Source organism: Papio anubis, chromosome 9, assembly GCF_008728515.1.
Source record: "Papio anubis isolate 15944 chromosome 9, Panubis1.0, whole genome shotgun sequence".
NCBI lineage: Eukaryota > Metazoa > Chordata > Mammalia > Primates > Cercopithecidae > Papio > Papio anubis.
This window is the reverse complement of record NC_044984.1, coordinates 114,166,580-114,187,767: the sequence shown is the minus strand read 5'-3', so window position 1 is coordinate 114,187,767 and position 21,188 is coordinate 114,166,580. Positions and strand designations below refer to the sequence as shown.

The 21,188-nt window shown below is 44.6% G+C and overlaps 1 protein-coding gene across 10 annotated transcripts in view; it reads left to right on the top strand.

Moving 5' to 3' along the window:
* Positions 1-21,188, top strand: part of CIT (citron rho-interacting serine/threonine kinase) — a 195,613-nt gene that overhangs the window by 20,210 nt on the left and 154,215 nt on the right. For all 10 annotated transcript variants that reach the window (XM_009181812.4, XM_009181811.4, XM_009181810.4 and 7 more), the window contains one exon: positions 7,099-7,200. In XM_009181812.4, coding sequence (XP_009180076.1) covers positions 7,099-7,200 — 102 coding nt within the window. The remainder of the gene's footprint in view (positions 1-7,098; positions 7,201-21,188) is intronic.

Sequence of the window (21,188 nt, the reverse complement as noted above, 5' to 3'; positions counted from 1 at the left end):
AGATGATCTTTTATGACCGCTAGCTGGGGACTCAGGATATACATATGGTGGGGTGAATCGCATTGCTTTTGTACACGCTTTAGATATTTGTGTTGTGGGCATATGGATTTGGTTTTAAAACAGGCCTTTGAAGAAATCAAATAAAATTCTTTGTTATGTGGCTAGGGAGTTGCTTGTTTGAGAGCAGGTAGAACGTTATCTTTTTTGTTGTGGTATTTTTCTTTCTTTTAAACAAGGCTACTGTCTCTCGACATTGATTCTTTTGCTGTGTTTTAGAGAGATGGCCATCAGCCTTGGAATTCAGAGAGTAATTTATTACTTACAGACATTTTAGTGCACATGATATGTCTGATAATGTACCCAGCTCTGCAGGAAGCTCGCAAAAGGAATAGAAGTCCCATGGCTGTTATTTTCAGGGTTTAAAAACAACCTTGGAAAGTGGAGGAAAAATGCAAATGTATAAAGCAGGTGCTTACCAGCTAAAGTATCACAGAAGCGGGAGAGCAATTAGCAAATTAATTAATGATGATGTGAGGGGAGATGTTGTGGGTGAGCAAGGGACAGTTAGGGACAGTTCTCACTGATGGGGGGAAATGTAGGTTCTGGGCAGAGAGAAGTGATGAGAACATGTTGGGTAGAAGTGTGACATTCTGGAGTACTAGAATGCTATGCAAGTGTGTGTGTGTGGGTGTGTGTGTGTGTTCAGTGGTTCAGAACAGACTGGGAAATGGCGAAATGAGGACATTTGGGTGGGGAGGGGGAAATGGGTGGGAAACTCAAGAACCTTTTTTTAAAAAATTGTGGTAAAATATATATAACATAAAGTGTACCATTTTAACCATTTTTAAATGTGCAACTGAGTGGTATTCAATGCATTCATGATGTTGTACAACCATGACCACTATCCATTTCTAGAACTTTTCTATCCCAAACAGAAACTCTCTATCCATTATACAATACCTCCCCATTCCCCCAAGAACCAGTTTTTGAATTGCAGTTTACTTTGTGAGGCTGTTGGGGATTATTTAGACCTCTGGAAGGAGGAGGTTGGGATCAGAGTCTGGCCCTGTGGACTTCAGTGACTTTGTGTGCCCTCCAATCAGAGAAGTGGTGGAGGGCAGGAAGCTGCTTGTCAGGATCTGAGAGTGGCTTCTGTGTTTAGCAATAAAATGTGAGCAACATAATAGAAAGGAAAAGTGACGACATGGCAGATAATTTGGAAGAGAGGAGTGGAAGATGCTCACTCAGCCTCCCAGCTCCTGAGAAAGAACTGTGTCTCATCAGTTCACACTACCTGAGCATCTGCTGTGTCTGGTATGTTTCTAGGTCCTGGGGAAGAGGCATTACATGTAGCCCTGACCTTGTGGTACTTATGTTTTTGATGGGAAATAGTGCATGTAAAAAGAAAATAATCCAATAGACCACACGGCAGGCAAACAATAGAGACATTCAAATAGGTATGCCTTCCTCCAGGCGAATGGCCTGAAATGACCGTGTGGAAGTGTGGGCTGGGGGCTTATAAAATTATACACATACAGGCGCTAACTAAAGCCGCCTATTCATTCCTTAAGAGGATGCATAGAAAAGAAAAGTAGGGTCCTTAACTGAGCCATTTGGAATTTAAGGGCATGAGAGGAGAGAAGCTAGCACAAGGAGCAAAGGAAAAGAAGTGCCCGAGAGGAGGGAGGGATGCTGTTCTGCAGACAAGTCCGAGGCCTCTCCTGGGAGAGGCCCGCACACCTGCCCAGGTTCTCTGATAGCTGGAAGGGGTCCTCAGAGACTGTTTATTTATTTATTTATTTAGAGACGGAGTCTTGCTCTGTCGCCCAGGCTGGAGTGTGGTGGCACGATCTCGGCTCACTGCAAGCTCCGCCTCCCGGGTTCACACCATTCTCCTGCCTCAGCCTCCCAAGTAGCTGGGACTACAGGTGCCCACCACCACGCCCAGCTAATTTTTTTGTATTTTTAGTAGAGACGGGGTTTCACCATGTTAGCCAGGATGGTCTCCATCTCCTGACCTCGTGATTCCCCCGCCTTGGCCTCCCAAAGTGTTGGGATTACAGGCGTGAGCCACCACGCCTGGCCGACTGTTTCTATTATTTTAGAGACAGAGTCTCACTGTCATCTGTGCCGGAATGCAGTCGTGCGGTCATAGCTCACTGTATCTTCAAACTTCTGGGCTTAAGGGACCCTCCCGCCTCAGCCTCTCAAGTAGCTGGGACCATAGGCATGTGCTGCCACACCCAGTTCACTTTATTATTTATTTATTTATTTATTTATTTATTTATTTAGAGAATGAGTCTCACTCTGTTGCCCAGGCTAGAGTGCAGTGGTGCAAACTCGGCTCACTGCAACCTCTGCCTTCCAGGTTCAAGTGATTCTCCTGGCTCAGCCTCCTGAGTAGCTGGGATTACAGGTGCCTGCCACCACACCTGGCTAATTTTTGTATTTTTAGTAGAGGGGGGAGTTTCACCATGTTGGTCAGGTGGCTGGTCTCGAACTTCTGACCTTGTGGTCTGCCTGCCTTGGCCTCCCAAAGTGCTGGGATTACAGGTGTGAGCCACTGCGCCCGGCCCACTTTATTATTTTAAAAACTCTTTTTATTTTTATTTTTTTGAGACAGAGTCCACTGGAGTTCAGTGGCTCGATCTCACTCACCGCACCCTCTGCCTCCTGGGTTCAAGTGATTCTTGTGCTTCAGCCTCCCTAGTAGCTGGGACTACAGGCGGGCACCACCATGTCTGGCTAATGTTTTTTGTATTTTTCAGTAGAGACAGAGTTTTGCCATGTTGGCCAGGCTGGTCTCGAACTCCTGACCTCAAGTGATCTGGCCACTTCAGCCTCTCAAAGTACTGGGATTACAGGCGTGAGCCACTGTGCCCAGCCCCCAACTAACTTTAAAAGAAAATTTTGTGAGCCAGGCGCGGTGGCTCACACCTGTAATCCCAGCACTTTGGGAGGCCGAAGCAGGCAGATTACTTGAGGTTGGGAGTTCGGGACCAGCCTGACCAACATGGAGAAACCCCATCTCTACTAAAAATACAAAAAATTAGCTGGGTGTGGTGGCACATGCCTGTAATCCCAGCTACTCGGGAGCTGAGGCAGGAGAATCGCTTGAACCTGGGAGGCAGAGGTTGCAGTGAGCTTAGATCATGCCATGCACTCCAGCCTGGGCAACAAGAGCAAACGCTCCATCTCAAAAAAAAAAAAAAGAAAAATTGTGTAGAGGTGGGATCTCCGTATGTTGCCCAGGCTAGTCTTGAACTCCTGGCCTCAAGTGATCCTTCCATCTCCCCCTCCCAAAGTGTTGGGATTACAGGCATGAGCCACGCCTCCTGGCTGAGACTGCTTATTTTATTTATTTTTAATTTTTTTTTTTGTTTGGAGACTGCTTATTTTAATGGAAGCTTCAGGGGTCAGACAGAGTCAGTGGTGAGCAAGCAAAGGTGTAGACTGTTCAGTTCAGCCTTCCTTGGACACCTTTTATGTGCCAGACAAAAGAAGGATCAGCATCAGGTGTAGTAAATTACTGGGGTTAGGTTGCTGTTTCCCAAATGCGTTAGATTTATCTCTGGTAGTGTTAAATCTCATGATTTTAGGTAGTACGTGGACAACCTATGTAAAAATATTTAATAGTTTAATATTAACTAACATATCAAAACCTGTAACTTTGCTCACACCTGTAATCCCAGCACTTTGGGAGGCCAAGGCGGGAGGATGGTTTGGGCCCAGGAGTTTGAGACCAGCTTAGGTAACACGGCAAGACCCTGTCTCTAAACAAAACAAAACAAACAAACAAACAAATAAACAAATCCCCTGTAACTTGTTCTAACAATAACCTAAACAATTTTTTAAATTTAAAATTAAATAAAAAAAATTGAAACAGTAACCATTTTTTTTGTTTTTTTTTTGGAGACAGAGTCTTGCTTTGTCACCTAGGCTGGAGTGCAGGGGCACAGTGTCTGCTCACTGCAACCTCTGCCTCCTGGGTTCAAATGATTCTCCTGTCTCAGCCTTCTGAATAGGTGGGATTACAGGTTCTCTCCACCATGCCCGGCTAATTTTTGTATTTTTAGTAGAGACGGTGTTTCACCACGTTGGCTAGGCTAGTCTTGAACTCCTGACCTCAAGTGATCTGCCTGCCTTGGCCTCCCAAAGTATTGGGATTACAGGCGTGAGCCACCACGCCTGGCCAACAATCACAAATTTATAGAAAAGTTGCAAGTACAGTATAGTCAGGGTTCTTAAGGGAAATGGAACCAGTAGGAGATAGATATGTAATCATCTAGGATTATAAGTTGACACAAGACTAACCATCACATACAGTATAAACAACTTTTTTTCTTAAACCATTTGATAGATACACAATGAATATATATGTAGAATATATATATACACACACAGAATGTATATACACATAGAATATATATTGCATACAGAATATATATACACAGAAATATATATGTACACATGCATAGAATATATTTACATATATATGCATATATATAATTTATTTATTTTAAGCAGTTGATTTACACAGTTTTTTTTTTTTTTTTTTTAAGACACAGTCTCGCTTAGTCACCCAGGCTAGAGTGCAGTGGTGAGATTTCAGCTCACCGCAACCTCCGCCTCCTGGGTTCAAGTGATTCTCCTGCCTCAGCCCCACAAGTAGCATGCCACCACACCCAGCTAGTTTTTGTATTTTTTAGTAGAGACGGAGTTTCACCATGTTGGCTAGGCTGGCCTCGAACTCCTGACCTCAAGTGATCTGCCCGCCTCGGCCTCCCAAAGTGCTGGGATTTCAGGCACGAGCCACCATGCCCAGCCCCCATAATGTCTTTTAGAATAAAACAATCGAGTTGAGGATCACACGTGACACTTAATTGTCCTGTCTCTTTAGTCTCCTTCAATCTGGAGCAGTTCTTTGATTTTTCCTGGACTCTCATGACCTTGACAATTCTGATGATTATAGGCCAGTTATTTTGTAAAGTTTGAATTTGTCTGATGTTGCTCATATTTAGATTCAGGGTCTTGATCTTTGGCTGGAATATCACAGACAAGATGCTCTGTTCTTTTTTTTTTTTTTTTTTTTTGAGATGGTGTCTTGCTCTGTCGCCCAGGCTGGAGGGCAGTGGCCGGATCTCACCTCACTGCAAGCTCTGCCTCCCGGGTTTACGCCATTCTCCTGCCTCAGCCTCCTGACAAGATCCTCTGTTCTTATTGCATCCAAGCAGGCGACTCTCAGTTTCAATTTATCATATTCATGTTGATGCTCACTTTGATCACTTGATTAACGTGATGCCAGTTATGCTTTTCTGCTTGTGGAGTTACTCCTTCCTCCTTCGTAATTTTATTTATTTTATTTTTCTTAGAGACAGGGTCTTGCTTGGTTGCCCAAGCTGGAGTGCACTGGTGCGATCTTGACTCACTGTAGCGTTGAACTCCTGGGCTCAAGTAATCCACCTGCCACAGCCTCCTGAGTAACTGGGACTATAAGCACACATCACCACACCCAGCTAATCTTTGTATTGTAGAGATGGGGTCTCACTATGTTGTCCATGCTGGTCTCTAACTCCTGGCCTCAAGCAGTCCTCCTGCCTTGGCCTCCCAAAGCGCTGGGATGATAGGCATGAGCCACTGCACCCAGCCTCCTTTGTAATTAAAAAAGTGTTTTTTGGAGAGTTACTTTCAAATGATGGAAATATTTTGTATCTATGTGGACTTGCATTTTCCTATTTCAGTCAGTGAGTTATAATCCATTTCTGTCACGAGTTTTATACTTAAATTGTTCCCAGTTTGGCCACTGAGAACCTTTTTAGGTTAGCTTTTGTGTCCTTTTCACTTGTCCCCAAGATTCATTGAATACTTTCCTGCTTTCTGGTATAGCAAGATGTTCAGGTTCTTTTGGTAATTTTACTTTCTCTGCCCTGGCTCTGGCATCAGTCATTTCTCAGAGGAGCCCTGTTCCTTTCAGTGGACAATGGTGTTTAGAGGCCGAGATCTGGACATTGGGTATTTTCATTGCTACTGGGGTGTCACTACTCCCAGACCCCTTTCAGTGGACAGCACTAAGGAATATACATATGTATATACAGTATATATCCACCTACACGTGCACGTGTGCACACACGCACACACACACGCACATACATTTACATCTATATTTGTGTATCTATGTCTATATATTGAAAACTGTGGCTGGGCACAGTGGCTCATGCCTTTAATCTCAGCATTTTGGGAGGCTGAGACAAGAGGATCACTTGAAGCCAGGAGTTCAAGACCAGCTTGGGAAACATAGAGACTCTGTCTCTACAAAAATAAAAAGGGAAAACCATGAGTTCACACCAGTACCCCCAGTTCCAATCCAACTTCACAGGGTTCATTTTAGTTTTCACCCTTTCCATGTTTGTAATTCTCTTCTCTGACAGTATACCCTTAATATGTTCACTTATTTTATGCATCTGTGTGCATCCAATCTACTGTCTTTGTTGGTATCCCACCTCCCCTTGGTGGGTCCAGATAATCTGCTCTGTCCAGATAAGTTGCCCTTTCACGTGGATGTCTTCTTCACCCTGTGTGGGCCTGTGGTATTGGGCTGCGCCCACACGTGGGTGCCGCCCTCCTCACGTTGCTTGGGACTGGCACCCTGTCCTGGGCCACCGTGACTCTCCCCATAACCAGTATGGATGCTTACCTTGTTCCATACCAGCGAGTGGCTTTAGGACTGAATTGTTCAGAAACAGAAAAGGAAGAGAAAAATATTTACATTTAAAGAAAGGGAGTTTAAAGAAATATGTTAAAGAGTTGAGCAGGTAATATATGGAGCTGGCAAAAATTGTGACCAAAGTAGGTGAATGATTGAGATTTATGCAATTCTGGGCTAAGTGACAGCCCCTTCCTTGCCTCCTTCCCTCCCTCCCTCCCTTCCTTCCTCCCTCGTTTCCTCCTTCCTTCCTTCTTCTTTCTTTTCTTTTCTTTTTCTTTTTTGTTTTTTAAGCTAGAAATATCTGTTTAGGCATAAAGACAGAGGAAAATACTTTTTTCTCCCTCTCACACTTAATTCTTTATAATTTTCTAAGCAGTTTCTTTTTTTCCTAGGTTTCATTTTTTGAGGAAGAGCGGAACATACTATCTCGAAGCACAAGCCCGTGGATCCCCCAATTACAGTATGCCTTTCAGGACAAAAATCACCTTTATCTGGTGAGTCTTTACATCTGTCTCTCTGGAATTAGCCTAACACTCTGACACTCAGATGCCTGTGGTAAAACTGAATGTGGTTCTTGCCCATGTGGTCTCATTCATTCAAAGGCTTTCTTGCCTTACAGGTGTCTCCCTGGTTTCCTCTTTATAAAGATCAAGAGCTAACCCATTTAGAAACAGCCTCATTGATTGTTGCATATTGTAGCTGTGGCTTTAAGGCAATAATAGGAAATCATTTATTGGGGGAATAGTCTGTTATTACGTATAAGAGAATGTTGCTTTAATTTTTAAAAACTTCCTGTGTTAGCTTGCTTAGGATAAAAAAAAAAAGATAATAATTCATGGTTGTGATAAGAAAATGCAAACACTGTAGAAATGCATGAAGTTGAAGGGAAAGCCCCCCATTTTCTTTTCTCTTCTTTTTTTATTGACACAGAGTCTCGCTCTGTCACTCAGGCTGGAGTTCAGTGGCGCAATCTCGGCTCACTGCAATCTCCGCCTCCTAGGTTCAAGTGATTCTTCTGCCTCAGCCTCCCAAGTAGCTGGGATTACAGGTGCGTGTCACCACGCCCAACTAATTTTTGTATTTTTAGTAGAGATGGGATTTTATCACATTGACCGGGCTGGCCGCAAACTCCTGACCTTAAATGATCCACCTGCCTCAGCCTCCCAAAGTGTTGGGGTTATAGGCGTGAGCCACTCTGCCCAGTCCCTCTGTTTTATTTTCTAATCCTCTTCCCTAGGGGAAGAAATGTTAAATGGTTACATAAACTCTTCCCTTCTGACCCTTAACTATGCTCTGTGGGAGCATGGTGGGGATATTTTTCTTTTCTTCTTTTTTTGAGACCAGGTCTCGCTTTGCCACCCAGGCTGGAGTTCAGTGGCATGAACATGGCTCACTGCAGCCTTAACTTCCTGGGCTCCAACAATCCTCCCACCTCAGCCTCCTGGGTGTACACCACTGCACCTGGCTAATTTTTTTTTTTTTTTTGAGATGGAGTCTCGCTCTGTCGCCCAGGCTGGAGTGCAGTGGCCGGATCTCAGCTCACTGCAAGCTCTGCCTCCCGGGTTTATGCCATTCTCCTGCCTCAGCCTCCCGAGTAGCTGGGACCACAGGCGCCCGCCACCTCACCCAGCTAGTTTTTTGTATTTTTTAGTAGAGACGGGGTTTCACCGTGTTAGCCAGGATGGTCTCGATCTCCTGACCTTGTGATCTGCCCGTCTCAGCCTCCCAAAGTGCTGGGATTACAGGCTTGAGCCACCGCGCCCGGCCAATTTTTGTATTTTTAGTAGAGACGGAGTTTTGCCATGTTGCCCAGGCTGGTTTTGATCTCTTGAGCTCAAGCGATCTTCCTGCCTTGGCCTTCCAAAGTGCTGGGATTACAGGTGTGAGCCACCGTGCCCAGCCCCGGTGGGGGATACTTCTATATCCTCATGTGTATAGTTGCTTTATAAAAATGGTATGTCACCCTATGCTTGGCTCTCCAGCTTGCTGTTGCCTTTCACCAGTGTATCCCAGACATCCTTTCTTCCTTGTCAGTCATGCAGGTCTACTTTATTCTTTGAGCAGTGACATAATTTTCCCTGATGTGTATATATCATAAGTAATAAAATGCTAAAATTCATTTTGGGGCCTTGTTTAGGTTCTTGAGGGATTAAATTCCTAAATTTAAAGAGTGTATCCTAGAAACAATTTTTGTTCCTGATTCAGCCCTCAAAAGAAGACTGTCATGTTACCCTGAATGGAGATAAACAGGCTCACGTGAGAGAAAAGGTACGCGAGAGATGAACTCCCACGTATCTTAAACTTCTACTGGCCAGTTTTTGAGGAATTTGCTGCTTTTATTTCTGACCTAAAATAAATAAGTTTATTTGTCTTGGTTTCATATTAGTTGAGAACCCAGTGCCTGGAGAGAAGTTTTCCTTGTCCTCTGAGTGAGGACATTCACATACGAATCTATTGGAAGACTGGCTTTGACTGACCACATGTGCCTTCAGAACCAATGCCATGGCTCTTAGGTGTATGGCCTGAAACACCCTTTCTTAAATATTGCCTTAGAAGCTTTCCTTCTTTGAGACTTGGGACATGGAACCCTCATCTTCACAGATGACTTTAGTGTGTTTCTAGGGTTGCTGGTGTTCCAGGACATTTGTTGCAGATGCAATATTTACCTTGTGCTCTCTGCATCTTAGGGAGCTTCTCATGTTTGAATGTATTAACGCACTTTTTTTTTTTTTTTGAGACAAAGTCTCGCTCTGTCACCCAGGCTGGTGTCACCCAGACTGGAGTGCAATGGCTCAGTCTCAGCTCACTGCAACCTCCACCTCCTGGGTTCAAGTGATTCTCTTGCCTCAGCCTCCCAAGTAGTTGGGATTACAGGTGCATGCCACCATACCCTGCTAATTTTTGTATTTTTAGTAGAGACAGGGTTTCGCTATGTTGGTGGGGCTGATCTCAAACTCCTGACCTCAGGTGATCCTCCCGCCTCAGCCTCCCAAAGTGCTGGGATTACAGGTGTGAGCCACTGCGCCTTTTCTTTTTTTCTTTTCTTTTTCTGAGACGGAATCTTTCTCTGTCACCCAGGCTTGAGTGCAGTCGTGCATTCTCGGCTCACTACAACCTCCACTTCCCGGGTTCAAGTGATCCTCCTGTCTTAGCCTCCTGTGTAGCTGAGACTACAGGCGCATGCCACCACGCCCAGCTAATTTTTGTATTTTTAGTAGAGACGGGGTTTCGCCATGTGGGTTAGGCTGGTCTTGAACTCCTGACCTCAGTTGATCCACCCATCTTGGCCTCCCAAAGTGCTGGGATTACAGGCGTGAGCCATTGTGCCTAGCCTCAGGCTTCTTTATTAAGAAAAGAAGTTTGGGCCAGGCGTGATGGCTCACACCTGTAATCCCAGCACTTTGGGAGGCCGAGGTGGGTGGATCATGAGATCAGAAGATCGAGACCATCCTGGCTAACATGGTGAAACCCTGTCTCTACTAAAAATATAAAAAATTAGCCAGACACGGTGGCGGGTGCCTATAGTCCCAGCTACTTGGGAGGTTGAAGCAGGACAATGGTGTGAACCCAGAAGGCGGAGCTTGCAGTAAGCCGAGATTATGCCACTGCACTCTAGCCTGGGCGACAGAGTGAGACGCCCTATCAAAAAAAAAAAAAAAAAAGAAAAAAAAGAAAAGAAGTTCCCTTGAAACAATAGGGCTTTTGTTTGTTTTGGTTCATGTTTGTTTGTTATTGTTGTTTTAGGTACGTATTTTTTTTTAAGCGATGAGGTCTCTGTTACAGTGGCATGATCATAGCTCACTGTAACCTCAAATTCCAGGGCTCAAGTGATTCTCCTGCTTTTGCCGCCTGATTAGCTAGGACAACAGGTACAAACCACCATGCCTAGCTAATTTTTAAATTTTTCAGAGACTGGGGTCTCACTAGGTTACCTAGGCTGGTTTTGAACTCCTGGCCCCAGGCCATCCTCCTGCCTTGGCTTCCCAAATTGTTGGGATCACAGGCGTGAGCCACGACGCCCAGCCTGTTTTAGAAATTTTAATTAGAGCTCTGCAAGAGGTTTAGAACACTAACTTGTGAAGATAAACTTCATTTTCAATGCCACACAGAATCTAAGAGGTCCTGGAATTAGGAAGGGCTTTGCTTTTTGAACCAAAGTTGAGAGTCCACAGTTTTCTGGTCTACCTTGCAGTGTTCAATAAACTCATATTTCTCTTCTCTGAGTTGAAGAGCTCCTCTTCTTGGTGTCTAGTCTCAGGCAGCTTATTCTTCTTAAAAGTAAGCATTATTGAAATGCTTTGGGATTTTCATACCATCAAGGTCCATTTTGGTAGAGGCGTTGACAAATTTTCAGTGTTCTGTGTAAAGGAACTCAGTTGAGGATTTAGTGGTCTGTGTGGCAGGCTACTGCTCAGTAGCTTCAGGGAAACCACTGCTTGCCTCCCCTGTGGCCAGTGAGGTTGATCAGAGGAGCCCCAGCAGGGATGCCCAAATGTAGTTTTCTTACATGTTGATGGTAGTGCTTTGTTTCATGTCTGAACAGTTCTCAAATCACATCTTCAGGAGAGTACTGTCTAGGCATTTTGATAATTTCTCACTTTGATGTCACCATTCTTATTACCACCACCTAGCTTTGTCATAGTAGAAAGAACTTTCCTTTTTCTTCCGTGTGTGTGTGTGTGTGTGTGTGTTTGAGATGGAGTCTCATCCTGTCACCCAGGCTGGAGTGCAATGGCGTGATCTCGGCTCACTGCAACCTCCGCCTCCCAGGTTATCCCGTTTCAGCCTCCCGAGTAGCTGGGATTACAGGCGTGTGCCACCACGCCTGGCTCATTTTTATATTTTTTAGTAGAGGTGGGGTTTCACCACGTTGGCCAGGCTGGTCTTGAATTCCTGACCTCGTGATCCACCCGCCTCCACCTCCCAAAGTGCTGGGATTGCAGGCGTGAGCCACTGTGCCTGGATTTTTTTTTTTTGAGACAGAGTCTTGCTCTGTTGCCCAGGATGGAGTGCAGTGGCGGGATCTTGGCTCACTGTAGCCTCCACCTTCTAGGTTCAAGCAATTCTTCTGCTTCAGCCTCCTGAGTAGCTGGGATTTTCAGGTGCCCACAACCATGTCTGGCTACTTTTTGCATTTTTAGTAGAGACAGAGTTTCACCATGTTGGCCAGGCTGGTTTGTGGCTCCTGACCCCAGGTGATCTGCCCGCCTCAGCCTCCCAAAGTGCTGGGATGAGCACTTGGGAGGCATGAGCCACCGCGTCCGGCCACCTTTGTCTTCTTAATTGTGGATTTAACGGCTCGGCTGTGGACATCTGCTTGGGCATAGTCTTCCTGGAGTACCTCTCGGATTGGGACTCTGCAGATTTCTATGCTAGGACAGGCTCCCAGATGTAGGGGGCTTCCCCATTGATCTCACCACTGGCATCAGCATCCTTAGCTTCTACTCAGCTTTTCCATCCGCCATCTTGCAAGATGGAAGTCTTTTTTTTTTTTTTTTGAGACCGAGTCTCGCTCTGTCGCCAAGGCTGGAGTGCAGTGTTGTGATCTCGGCTCACCACAGCCTCCGCCTCCTGGGTTCAAGCGATTCTCCTGCCTCAGCCTCCGGAGTAGCTGGGATTATAGATAGGCGCGCACCACCACGCTCGTTTAATTTTTTGTGTTTTTAGTAGAGATGGAGCTTCACCGTGTTAGCCAGGATGGTCTCTATCTTCTGACCTCATCATCCGCCCGCTTCGGCCTCGCAAAGTGCTGGGATTACGGATGTGAGCCACCGTGCCCAGCCTGGGAGGGTTCTTAATGCAGCTGTTTTTCGGAGTTCTGGTTGCCTCAGCACATTGCCACTTGGGTCAATGACATTTTTACTCCCTTCTTTTGTAGCTCAATTGGGTATTACTGATGGGATTTTGTAATTATTAATATTTTCTTGTCTCCATTTTCTTCTCAAGTACTTTGTTGCTTTAGAGTAAAATGCTTGCTAAGGGTATAGTTTTCACATAAAAGCACAAACTTAGCTTGGAAATTAAGATATGATCATACCTCTGCCATCCCTTATGTGTAATTCTGAAATACCTAGAGTTCTGAATAACCTCAAGTTCTTTCATTACTTGTTTATCAACAAAATCTGACTTGAACTCAGTTTTTGGCAAAACTTGATCCAAGCTGTCTTAAGGCTCTTTTTAGTCTTTATTCATTCCCTTTAGAGTGACTTCACATTTTACTATAAAATTATGAATGTGTTTGATTACGAGGTGATGTCCCAGACCCTACTGAGGGTGTTACATAATATAAAGTGTATGTATGGCTGGGCACGGTGGCTCACGCCTATAATCCCAGCACTTTGGGAGGCCGAGGCGGGTGAATAACCTGAGTTCAGGAGTTCAAGACCAGCCTGGCCAACATGGTGAAACCACATCTCTACTAAGAATACAAAAATTAGCCAGGTGTGATGGTGGGTGCCTGTAATCCCAGCTACTCCTTAGGCTGAGGCAGGAGAATCACTTGAACCCAGGAGGTGAAGGTTGCAGTGAGCCAAGATCATGCCAGTGCACTGCAGCCTGGGTAACAGAGCAAGACTCTGTCTCAAAAAAAAAAAAAAAAAAAAGTGTATGTACCACTTTACCTTTACTTTTCTGAAATCTGAAAAATTCTGAATCTGGAAGCCTATTCTGTTGCAAGATAAAGGGATCCTAGATTTATATTGGTACTGTACAGTCCTGAAATTCCATCCTATCTATTGGCCACTTTTACATCAACAAACATTTGAAGTTTGGGGAAACTTACATATCATGCTCCCCTGGCAGTTGAACATTATTTTATTTTATTTTTTTTTTTTTGAGACGGAGTCTCGCTCTGCCCAGGCTGGAGTGCAGTGGCGTGATCTCGGCTCATTGCAACCTCTGCCTCCTGGGTTCAAGCAATTCTCCTGCCTCAGCCTCCTGAGTAGTTGGGATTACAGGCGTGCACCACCATGCCTGGCTAGTTTTTGTCTTTTTAGTAGAGATGAGGTTTCTCCATGTTGACCAGGCTGGTCTCGAACTCCTGACCTTGTGATCTGCCTGCCTCGACCTCCCAAAGTGTTGGAATTACAGGCGTGAGCCACCGCGCCTGGCCTTGAAGACACATTTTAAATCAGTGAAAAAAACAACAGGATTCTGCCTCCTATGGTCTATCCCTCCTGGCTGTCTCTTCTCTCCATTCTTGCCCCTGCTGTGTGGGTTTCAGGCCTCCATCTTCTCTACCCTGCATTGCTGTGATAACCTCTGAAGTATTCTCGCTGCCATCTGTCTGGCCCTCCTCCCAGGTCTTCCACATACTGCAGCCAAGACATCCCACTATTGAAACCCTTCAAGACTCCCTGCTGTCCTCTGGATGAAGTCCACCCTCTTTCACGTGACTTACCAGGCCTTTCTTGCCCTTGCCTCCAGCCTCGTCACTTACTATTTCTCTTTCTACTTTACATCCATCCTGAACTTCCTTTGGTTCTTTGACCTTGCCTCTGACCTTTTTGCATGCCGTTCACTCTTTCCCTGTTCACCTTGCTAACTCCTCTTTCTCTTTCTGGGTTGGATCAGATTTCACTTCTTCCAGAAGCCCCTCCTAGAACCTGTACTTCTGGGACGGCGCCTTTTGACTGTACTCTCATTGCACCCTGTACTTCTCCTTCATGAGTGGGTGCTGCTCTGTCCCAGTAGGCGACTTCATCCTTAAGGGGTGAGCTTTACCAAGTCAATGCTTAAACAATATTTATTGGATGAATGTGTGATTAATTTCATAGAAATTTGATGTATGTTCAAATTTACTTACTGTATTACAGAATTTGCATTATATTCTCAGCAGAGTTATTTTCTTTAACGTGTGTAATTCAAGATAGACTCAGTGAGATTTTCAAAATTTGGAATGCGGTGCAAAGAAATTGAACTTGAGTTCTTTTGCATTTTGATGGCTAAACATTTCCCATTTGTGGTGACATACCAGTGAGTTTGGTTTACTGTTTTCTGGTCTATAGAAAATTGTCACAAACTCCGTCATAATATCTGGTTCTATATAACAAGGCTAATCCTGTATTCTGCAGGTGGCTCATGGAAACAGTGCTCTGTTGATCTGGTTCATGAAGAAGTCTGTTCAATTCTGCATAACAGATGCCTTTATCAGTGTCCTTCCATGAAGGAGCTGATCTTCACAAAGAACACGTAGTTTTGCATCCCACCACTTGTAGTATTTTTTTTTGTTGTTGTTGAGACGGAGTCTCGCTGTGTCACCCAGGCTAGAGTACAGTGGCGCGATCTCAGCTCAGTGCATCCTCCACCTCCTGGGTTCAAGTGATTCTCCTACCTCAGCCCCCTGAGTAGCTGGGATTACAGGCGTGCGCCACCATGCCCGGCTAATTTTTGTATTTTTAGTAGAGACGGGGTTTCACCATATTGATCAGGCTGTTCTCAAACTCTTGACCTCATGATCCGCCCACCTCGGCCTCTCAGAGTGCTGAGATTACAGGCGTGAGCCACTGAACCCTGCCAGTGTTGTTTTGTCTAAATTCTTTGTGCTAATGTTTTTCCTGCTGTGGTTTTCTTCAAGTTACCCTTGCTCTGAGCCTGCAATTGACCCATGAAATCCTTTTCTGTGCTGTAACCTTACAGTGACTTCCTTATGTTCACTCCAAATGTTTTTCCCTAGTTGCATGTAGAGATATATCAGCTAAAGTACACGCTTAGCTGCTGTATCAAAGAGACCCTAATGTACAGCCCAGGCTGGCAGAGCAGCTCTGCTGTGTGTGTTAATTCAGGGATCCGGGTTCCTTCCGTGTTGTGACTCCCCCATTCCTTAGGATGTTGTCTTCTTTTACACGGCTGAAGTTGGGCCATTTCATGTCTCTGTTCCAGCTGGCTGGTAGGAAAAAAGAACAGAAATTCAGAGTAAGCAAATTCTTTCTCCATAGATTGATGTGGAAGTTGGACACATCATTTCCTCTCACATTTTCTTGGCCAGAACGTAGTCATGTGACTGCGCATCTAACTGCTAAGGAGACTGGGAATTTACTGTCGGCTGTGTGACCTCTGTCAAGCTAAAATTCTTATTACTGTGGAATAAGGGAAGGATGGATTGGGGGACACAATTAATAGTCTGTCACAGAGGCTAAAACAGCTGCTTTTGTCTGGGCACGGTGGCTCACACATGTAATTTCAGCCCTTTGGGAGGCTGAGGCGAGTGGATCACTTGAGATCAGGAGTTCCAGACCAGCCTGGCCAACATGGTGAAACGCTGTCTCTACTAAAAATACAGAAATTAGCCGGGCATGGTGGCTGGCACCTGTAATCTGAGCTACTCCAGAGGTTGAGACAGGAGAATTGCTTGAACCTGGAAGGCAGAGGTTGTAGTGAGCCAAGATGGTGCCACTGCACTCCAGCCTGGGCGACAGAGTGAGACTCCATCTCAAAAAAAAAAAAAAAGCAAAATAAACAGCTGCTTTTATAGGTGATACAAGGTACAGCTGAGTTTTGAAGCCAGGCCTGTGGTTTCACCTTCCATATTCTTACTCAAGGCATTATACTTCTGGATCTGAAACCACTGCTACTAGGATGCCCTGCTTGAGATGAGTTCTTTATATTTCTTATCTTGCTTTCAACCCACACCTGTGCAATTTTATGGGCAGTGTTTGTTTCCTATGTAGGAACAATTTGAAAGTGGGCTGTTTCTAGGCTTTCATGAATAGCAGCCTATGCTGTCATTGGGAATCTGGAGGGAGTTAATGAACACAACTTCATTGTTTACTTTAGTGAAATGTGGCAGCTTATGATAGTTTTGACAGTGAGACATGTGCTGTTTTGATCTCTCGGCTAAGATTATCTGATTTTTCAGGCATGTCTCAAAACTCACCAGGCCTGTTCACATGCTGCTGCTTCTGAAGCCAGGGTTTGGAAGCCAGCTGCCCATCAGAATGAGGCTGTGACTTAGAATATTGGTTCTTGTTTTATTACCATTCCTTGTTTGGTCTCTCCAGAGTCACTGGCCTTTTCGGCTTCAATTTTCTTATTGGTGAAATGAGATATTAATTCCTCTTATTGACTTCAATTGCTGAGTGTATTGTTGCCTTTGGGAGGTTCTTTGAGTTTTCTGTGCCTTTCAAATAGTTTTTTAAAAATTTTTTTAGATTTTTTTTTATTCTGGTGTTTTGAGGCATGTAAAAGTGCATTTACACTTTTACCATTTTAGGAGCCACAATTTAATTATGTCGTCCCAGCTTGCTTGGCCTTATCCCCAGAGTTTCTGATTCAGTAGGTCTGGGGTGGGGCCCAGAAATTTGCATTTCTTCTTCTATTTTCGAGACAGAGTCTTATTGTGTCATTTAAGCTGGAATGCAGTGGCACAATCATAGCTCACTGTAGCCTCAAACTCCTGGGCTCAGGCCGTCCTCCTACCTCACCCTCCTGAGTAACTGGGACTACAGGCATACACTACCATGCCCGGCTACCTTTTTCATTTTTTGTAGAGATGGGGGTCTCCCTGTGTTGCTCAGGCTGGTCTTGAATTCCTGGGCTGAAGCAATCCTCCTGCTTCAGCCTCCCAAAATGCCGGCATTCCAGGCATGAACCACCACACTTGGCCAAGACTTTGCATTTCTAGCTAGTTTCCAAGTAATGCTGCTGCTGGTGTGCGGACCTCATTCTGAGAACCATTGTCCTATAACTGTAGCTATAGTTAGTTTCTGGTTATAGCTTCTTCCTTTTGTCCCTTCAGTAATAGCGTACACATCCAAAATCCCTGTACTTGCTCTTTCAGGCCCAGGCATGGTGTCTGGTCCCCTTCTGTTGCTAGCCCTGGGGTGCTTCATCACCCCAAATTTATTTTTCTTCTCCTAACCCGAACCTTTGTAAATAGCCCCTTCCCTAATGAATGTCCTCAATTCCCTGGTTTGCATGTCCTGTCTGTTTCTTGGCAAGACTTTGGATGATCCAGTACTCAATGAGGATTTTTTTCATAGATGGATGAATCAGGCTGGGTTTCATTTTTTCTAAGATAAAGGGCCTTCTCTCTTTTTCTCTTGATGACTTTGACCAAGAAGAAAATAACAGTTTTTATTCTAAAGAATAATAATATCGGGGCCCCTCTGCTCAGAGGCCACTCTGCTTTAAGGACCCCTTCTCTCCTCCCTCATGCCAAAGATCAGGAACACTGGGCAGAGCGGATAATGATGCCGCTGGCACCATTACATTTTCATGGTACTTTCAGTTGTGCTGAGCGTGCAAGCATTTCAAGGAGACATTTCTAAGAGGTGGCTAGCACAGCATGCCTCTAATGCCCTATGTGAATTGGAATAGAGTACTAAAGAACTGTTCAATATTCACCCCATCCCCACATATGCAAGCATGCACGTGGGTGCATTGCATATGTGTGTGTGCACACGTGCACACACACATTTGTCCTTTGTTTCAAATGCAACACAATGGATGGAAATTGCCTTCCTAGTACTGGGGTATGGATGCAAACACCAACAGAGAAGCAGCCGCTACTTCCAAACTGAACACATGTGAGATTTGCCCTTTAATTAGCATCTGCAGCTGCTGCCATCAGAAGGGTCTGTCTCTGTTGGCCTGAAAGTCTTTGCTTTAAAAGAGCAAGTCCATTATAGCTCCAAGCTAGGCTCGTCTGTCAGCTGCTGTGCTTTCTCTGCCATCAGCGGGGTTGCCACATTGTTTTGGGCTGTTTCACTCTAGGACTCTTTCCTCCTCCTGTGCCCGCAGCCTCTGATTACTATGCCTTGGTGATCATCATTTGGGTGACCTGCAGCTGCTCATTGTGTGTGCAGGAGACATCTCCAGTCCTTGCAAGGAGGGAAGATCACTGGCTTCAGTGCTGATGGACTGGTTATTTTCCAGCTCTTTGTTGTCAGTGATCTTGTCTTGATATGCAGAAAGGCTCCAGGTAGTCACTGAAAAAAATACAAGCAGCAGAGGTGATGGCTATATGAAAGCCATGTTTCATCAAGGGCATTGCTGCTATAGAAACTTTTAATTCACTTGGAGAAGGGAGCCATATTTGTTCCACAGCCTCCTCAGCAGTGGGTCACACGGTGCTGGGCTGGCTGCATCTAAATCACCCCAGTAGCTCCTTAAAACTGTAGATTCCCATCCATGGAGTGTGATCCATGAAGTCTGGGCTTATTCCCTGGAATCCTTTAAGCTCCCTAAGTAGTTGGGATGGGAAAGAGATACGCTTTACCTTACTATACTGCTTATTATTATCATTTTAAAATTTTTGCCGGGCACAGTGGCTCACACCTGTAATCCCAGCACATTGGGAGACCGAGGTGGGTGGATCACTTGAGGTCAGGAGTTCGAGTCCAGCCTGGCCAACATGATGAAATCCCATCTCTACTAAAAATACAAAAATTAGCCGGGCATGGTGGCGCGTGCCTGTAGTCCTACTCTGGAGGCTGAGGCAGGAGAATTGCTTGAACCCGAGAGGCAGAGGTTGCAGTGAGCCGAGATCGTAGCACTGCACTCCAGCCTGGGCAACAGAGCGAGACTTCATCTCAAAAAAAGAAAAAAAAAAAGAAAAAAAAAGAAAAAACAGAACTCTTTTTCATTATACCAGAACGTCAGCTGTATGGAGGTGGAGATTTTTTCTGTTTTATTCACTGCTGTTTCCCTAGTATCTAGAATAGTGGCTGGCACATGATAGGCACTCAAATATTGATTTAGATGAGTCTATCTTATTTTCTTTTAAATTTTTTGTTTTTATTAGAGGTGGGGTCTCGCTTTATTGCCCAGCCTGGTCTCAAAACTCCTGACCTCAAGTGATTCTACTGCCTCAGTCTCCCAAAGGGCTAGGATAGGCATGAGCCATCATGCCTGGCTTGTCTTATTTTTAAGAAACACTTCTCCTGGTGATTCTGATGGACAATCAGGCTTGGGAAGTTCTAACCTAGAGGACCTATAGTTGTCTTGGGGTAGAAGTCAAGGCTATCCTGGTTTTGAGGATCAGTGCCTTACTGAGCATCTCTGAATAGTAAAAGTCAGGGACAGAGTTACATTTTTGGACAAAACCAGATGCTGTGAATGGACTCTCGGTCACAACCTGGGTGGCGACTTTGTCCTTAACTTCTTCATCATTTTCTGCTGACCCTGGTCTTTGGTTCACAGCAAGTCACCTGGTAAGAAGAATTGAAGACGCCTAGTTTGTTACTTTAGATGATGCTTTTGGAACCTCTTGGTACCATTTTAACAATCCAAATGTATTTTCTGAAAGCACTGAAGTCCTGGGTCTGTATTGTATCTTTAAGCTCTAACAGCATGATGATTGAATAAGCCTTGGTTGGCCACACACAAGCCATCTTCCCCGTGGGCTCCATTCATACTAGAATGAGCAGCTATACCCAGTAGTATAGTTTTGGGATATGGGTAACATCTTGGGATAGCCACATTGACTCAGTAAATGTCTGAACTACATTCTTCTAATGGTGCACTGTTGGAATTTTTGGTGTGGTAACCTGGAATGGTGGGTCAAGTTTGATTAGCATCTTTGATAAAGACCCGGTCTATTTAGAGGTTTGTCATTGAGTGTGTCTGTTTTGGCCTCATGTTGTGATGCATGCTGTGTAGCAGCTGTGGTAATTTTTGTTGCTTGTTTTCTCAATCAACCCTGGTTTTGAAGAAATGGAAAGTTGTTCCACTCTTAGACTGATCTGATTTGGGAGGGGATTTTCAGTCAGGAAGTTGGATCTTCTGAATAGAAGCAAAGAATACATGTCTTTCTGCCTCTTTACGAGCTGGCTCTTGTTTTCTGAACTATTTTACTGGTCACTGCAAATAGAATGTCAGGAGTAGCTGCCAAATACTAAGTTGTGTTCAGTTTGTCAGTTCTTAAGAGTTGCCGGTGGCTGCTCTGCTATGCATATGACTTTCTCAGCCTTAAACTCACAAGCCATACTGTTTTTTTCACATCTTTAATACAGCCATAGGAAATTTATAACTGTGGTGTGTCGTCATAAATATGCATTGTTGTTATTTTAAGACATTTCAGTACTAAAAGTATAAGTACTTCTGTTATTATCTGTGAATTTCTTTCCTTTTTCTTTTTTTGGATATTTAAGACCTTTTTAATGGCAATATATATTTAAAACAGACATATAAATTAGCATTCACCCACATACCCAGGGCCTGTGGAGAACCAGGTTGGGATGAGTGGGTGAGCTAAAGGCAGCCAGGTGGCTCCCGTGGGCTCCTCGAGGACTGGGGTGAGTAACTAATGTCTGCTAGGAACTTGGGGGAAAGAAAGTGCGTATGTGAGGTGCTGCCCCTTCTAAGTGTTCCTCTTGTTCATAAATCATATATATATATATATATATATATATATATATTTTTTTTTTTTTTTTTTTTTTTTGAGACGGAGTCTCGCTCTGTCGCCAGGCTGGAGTGCAGTGGTGTGATCTCAGCTCACTGCAACCTCCGCCTCCCAGGTTCAAGCGACTCTCTTGCCTCAGCC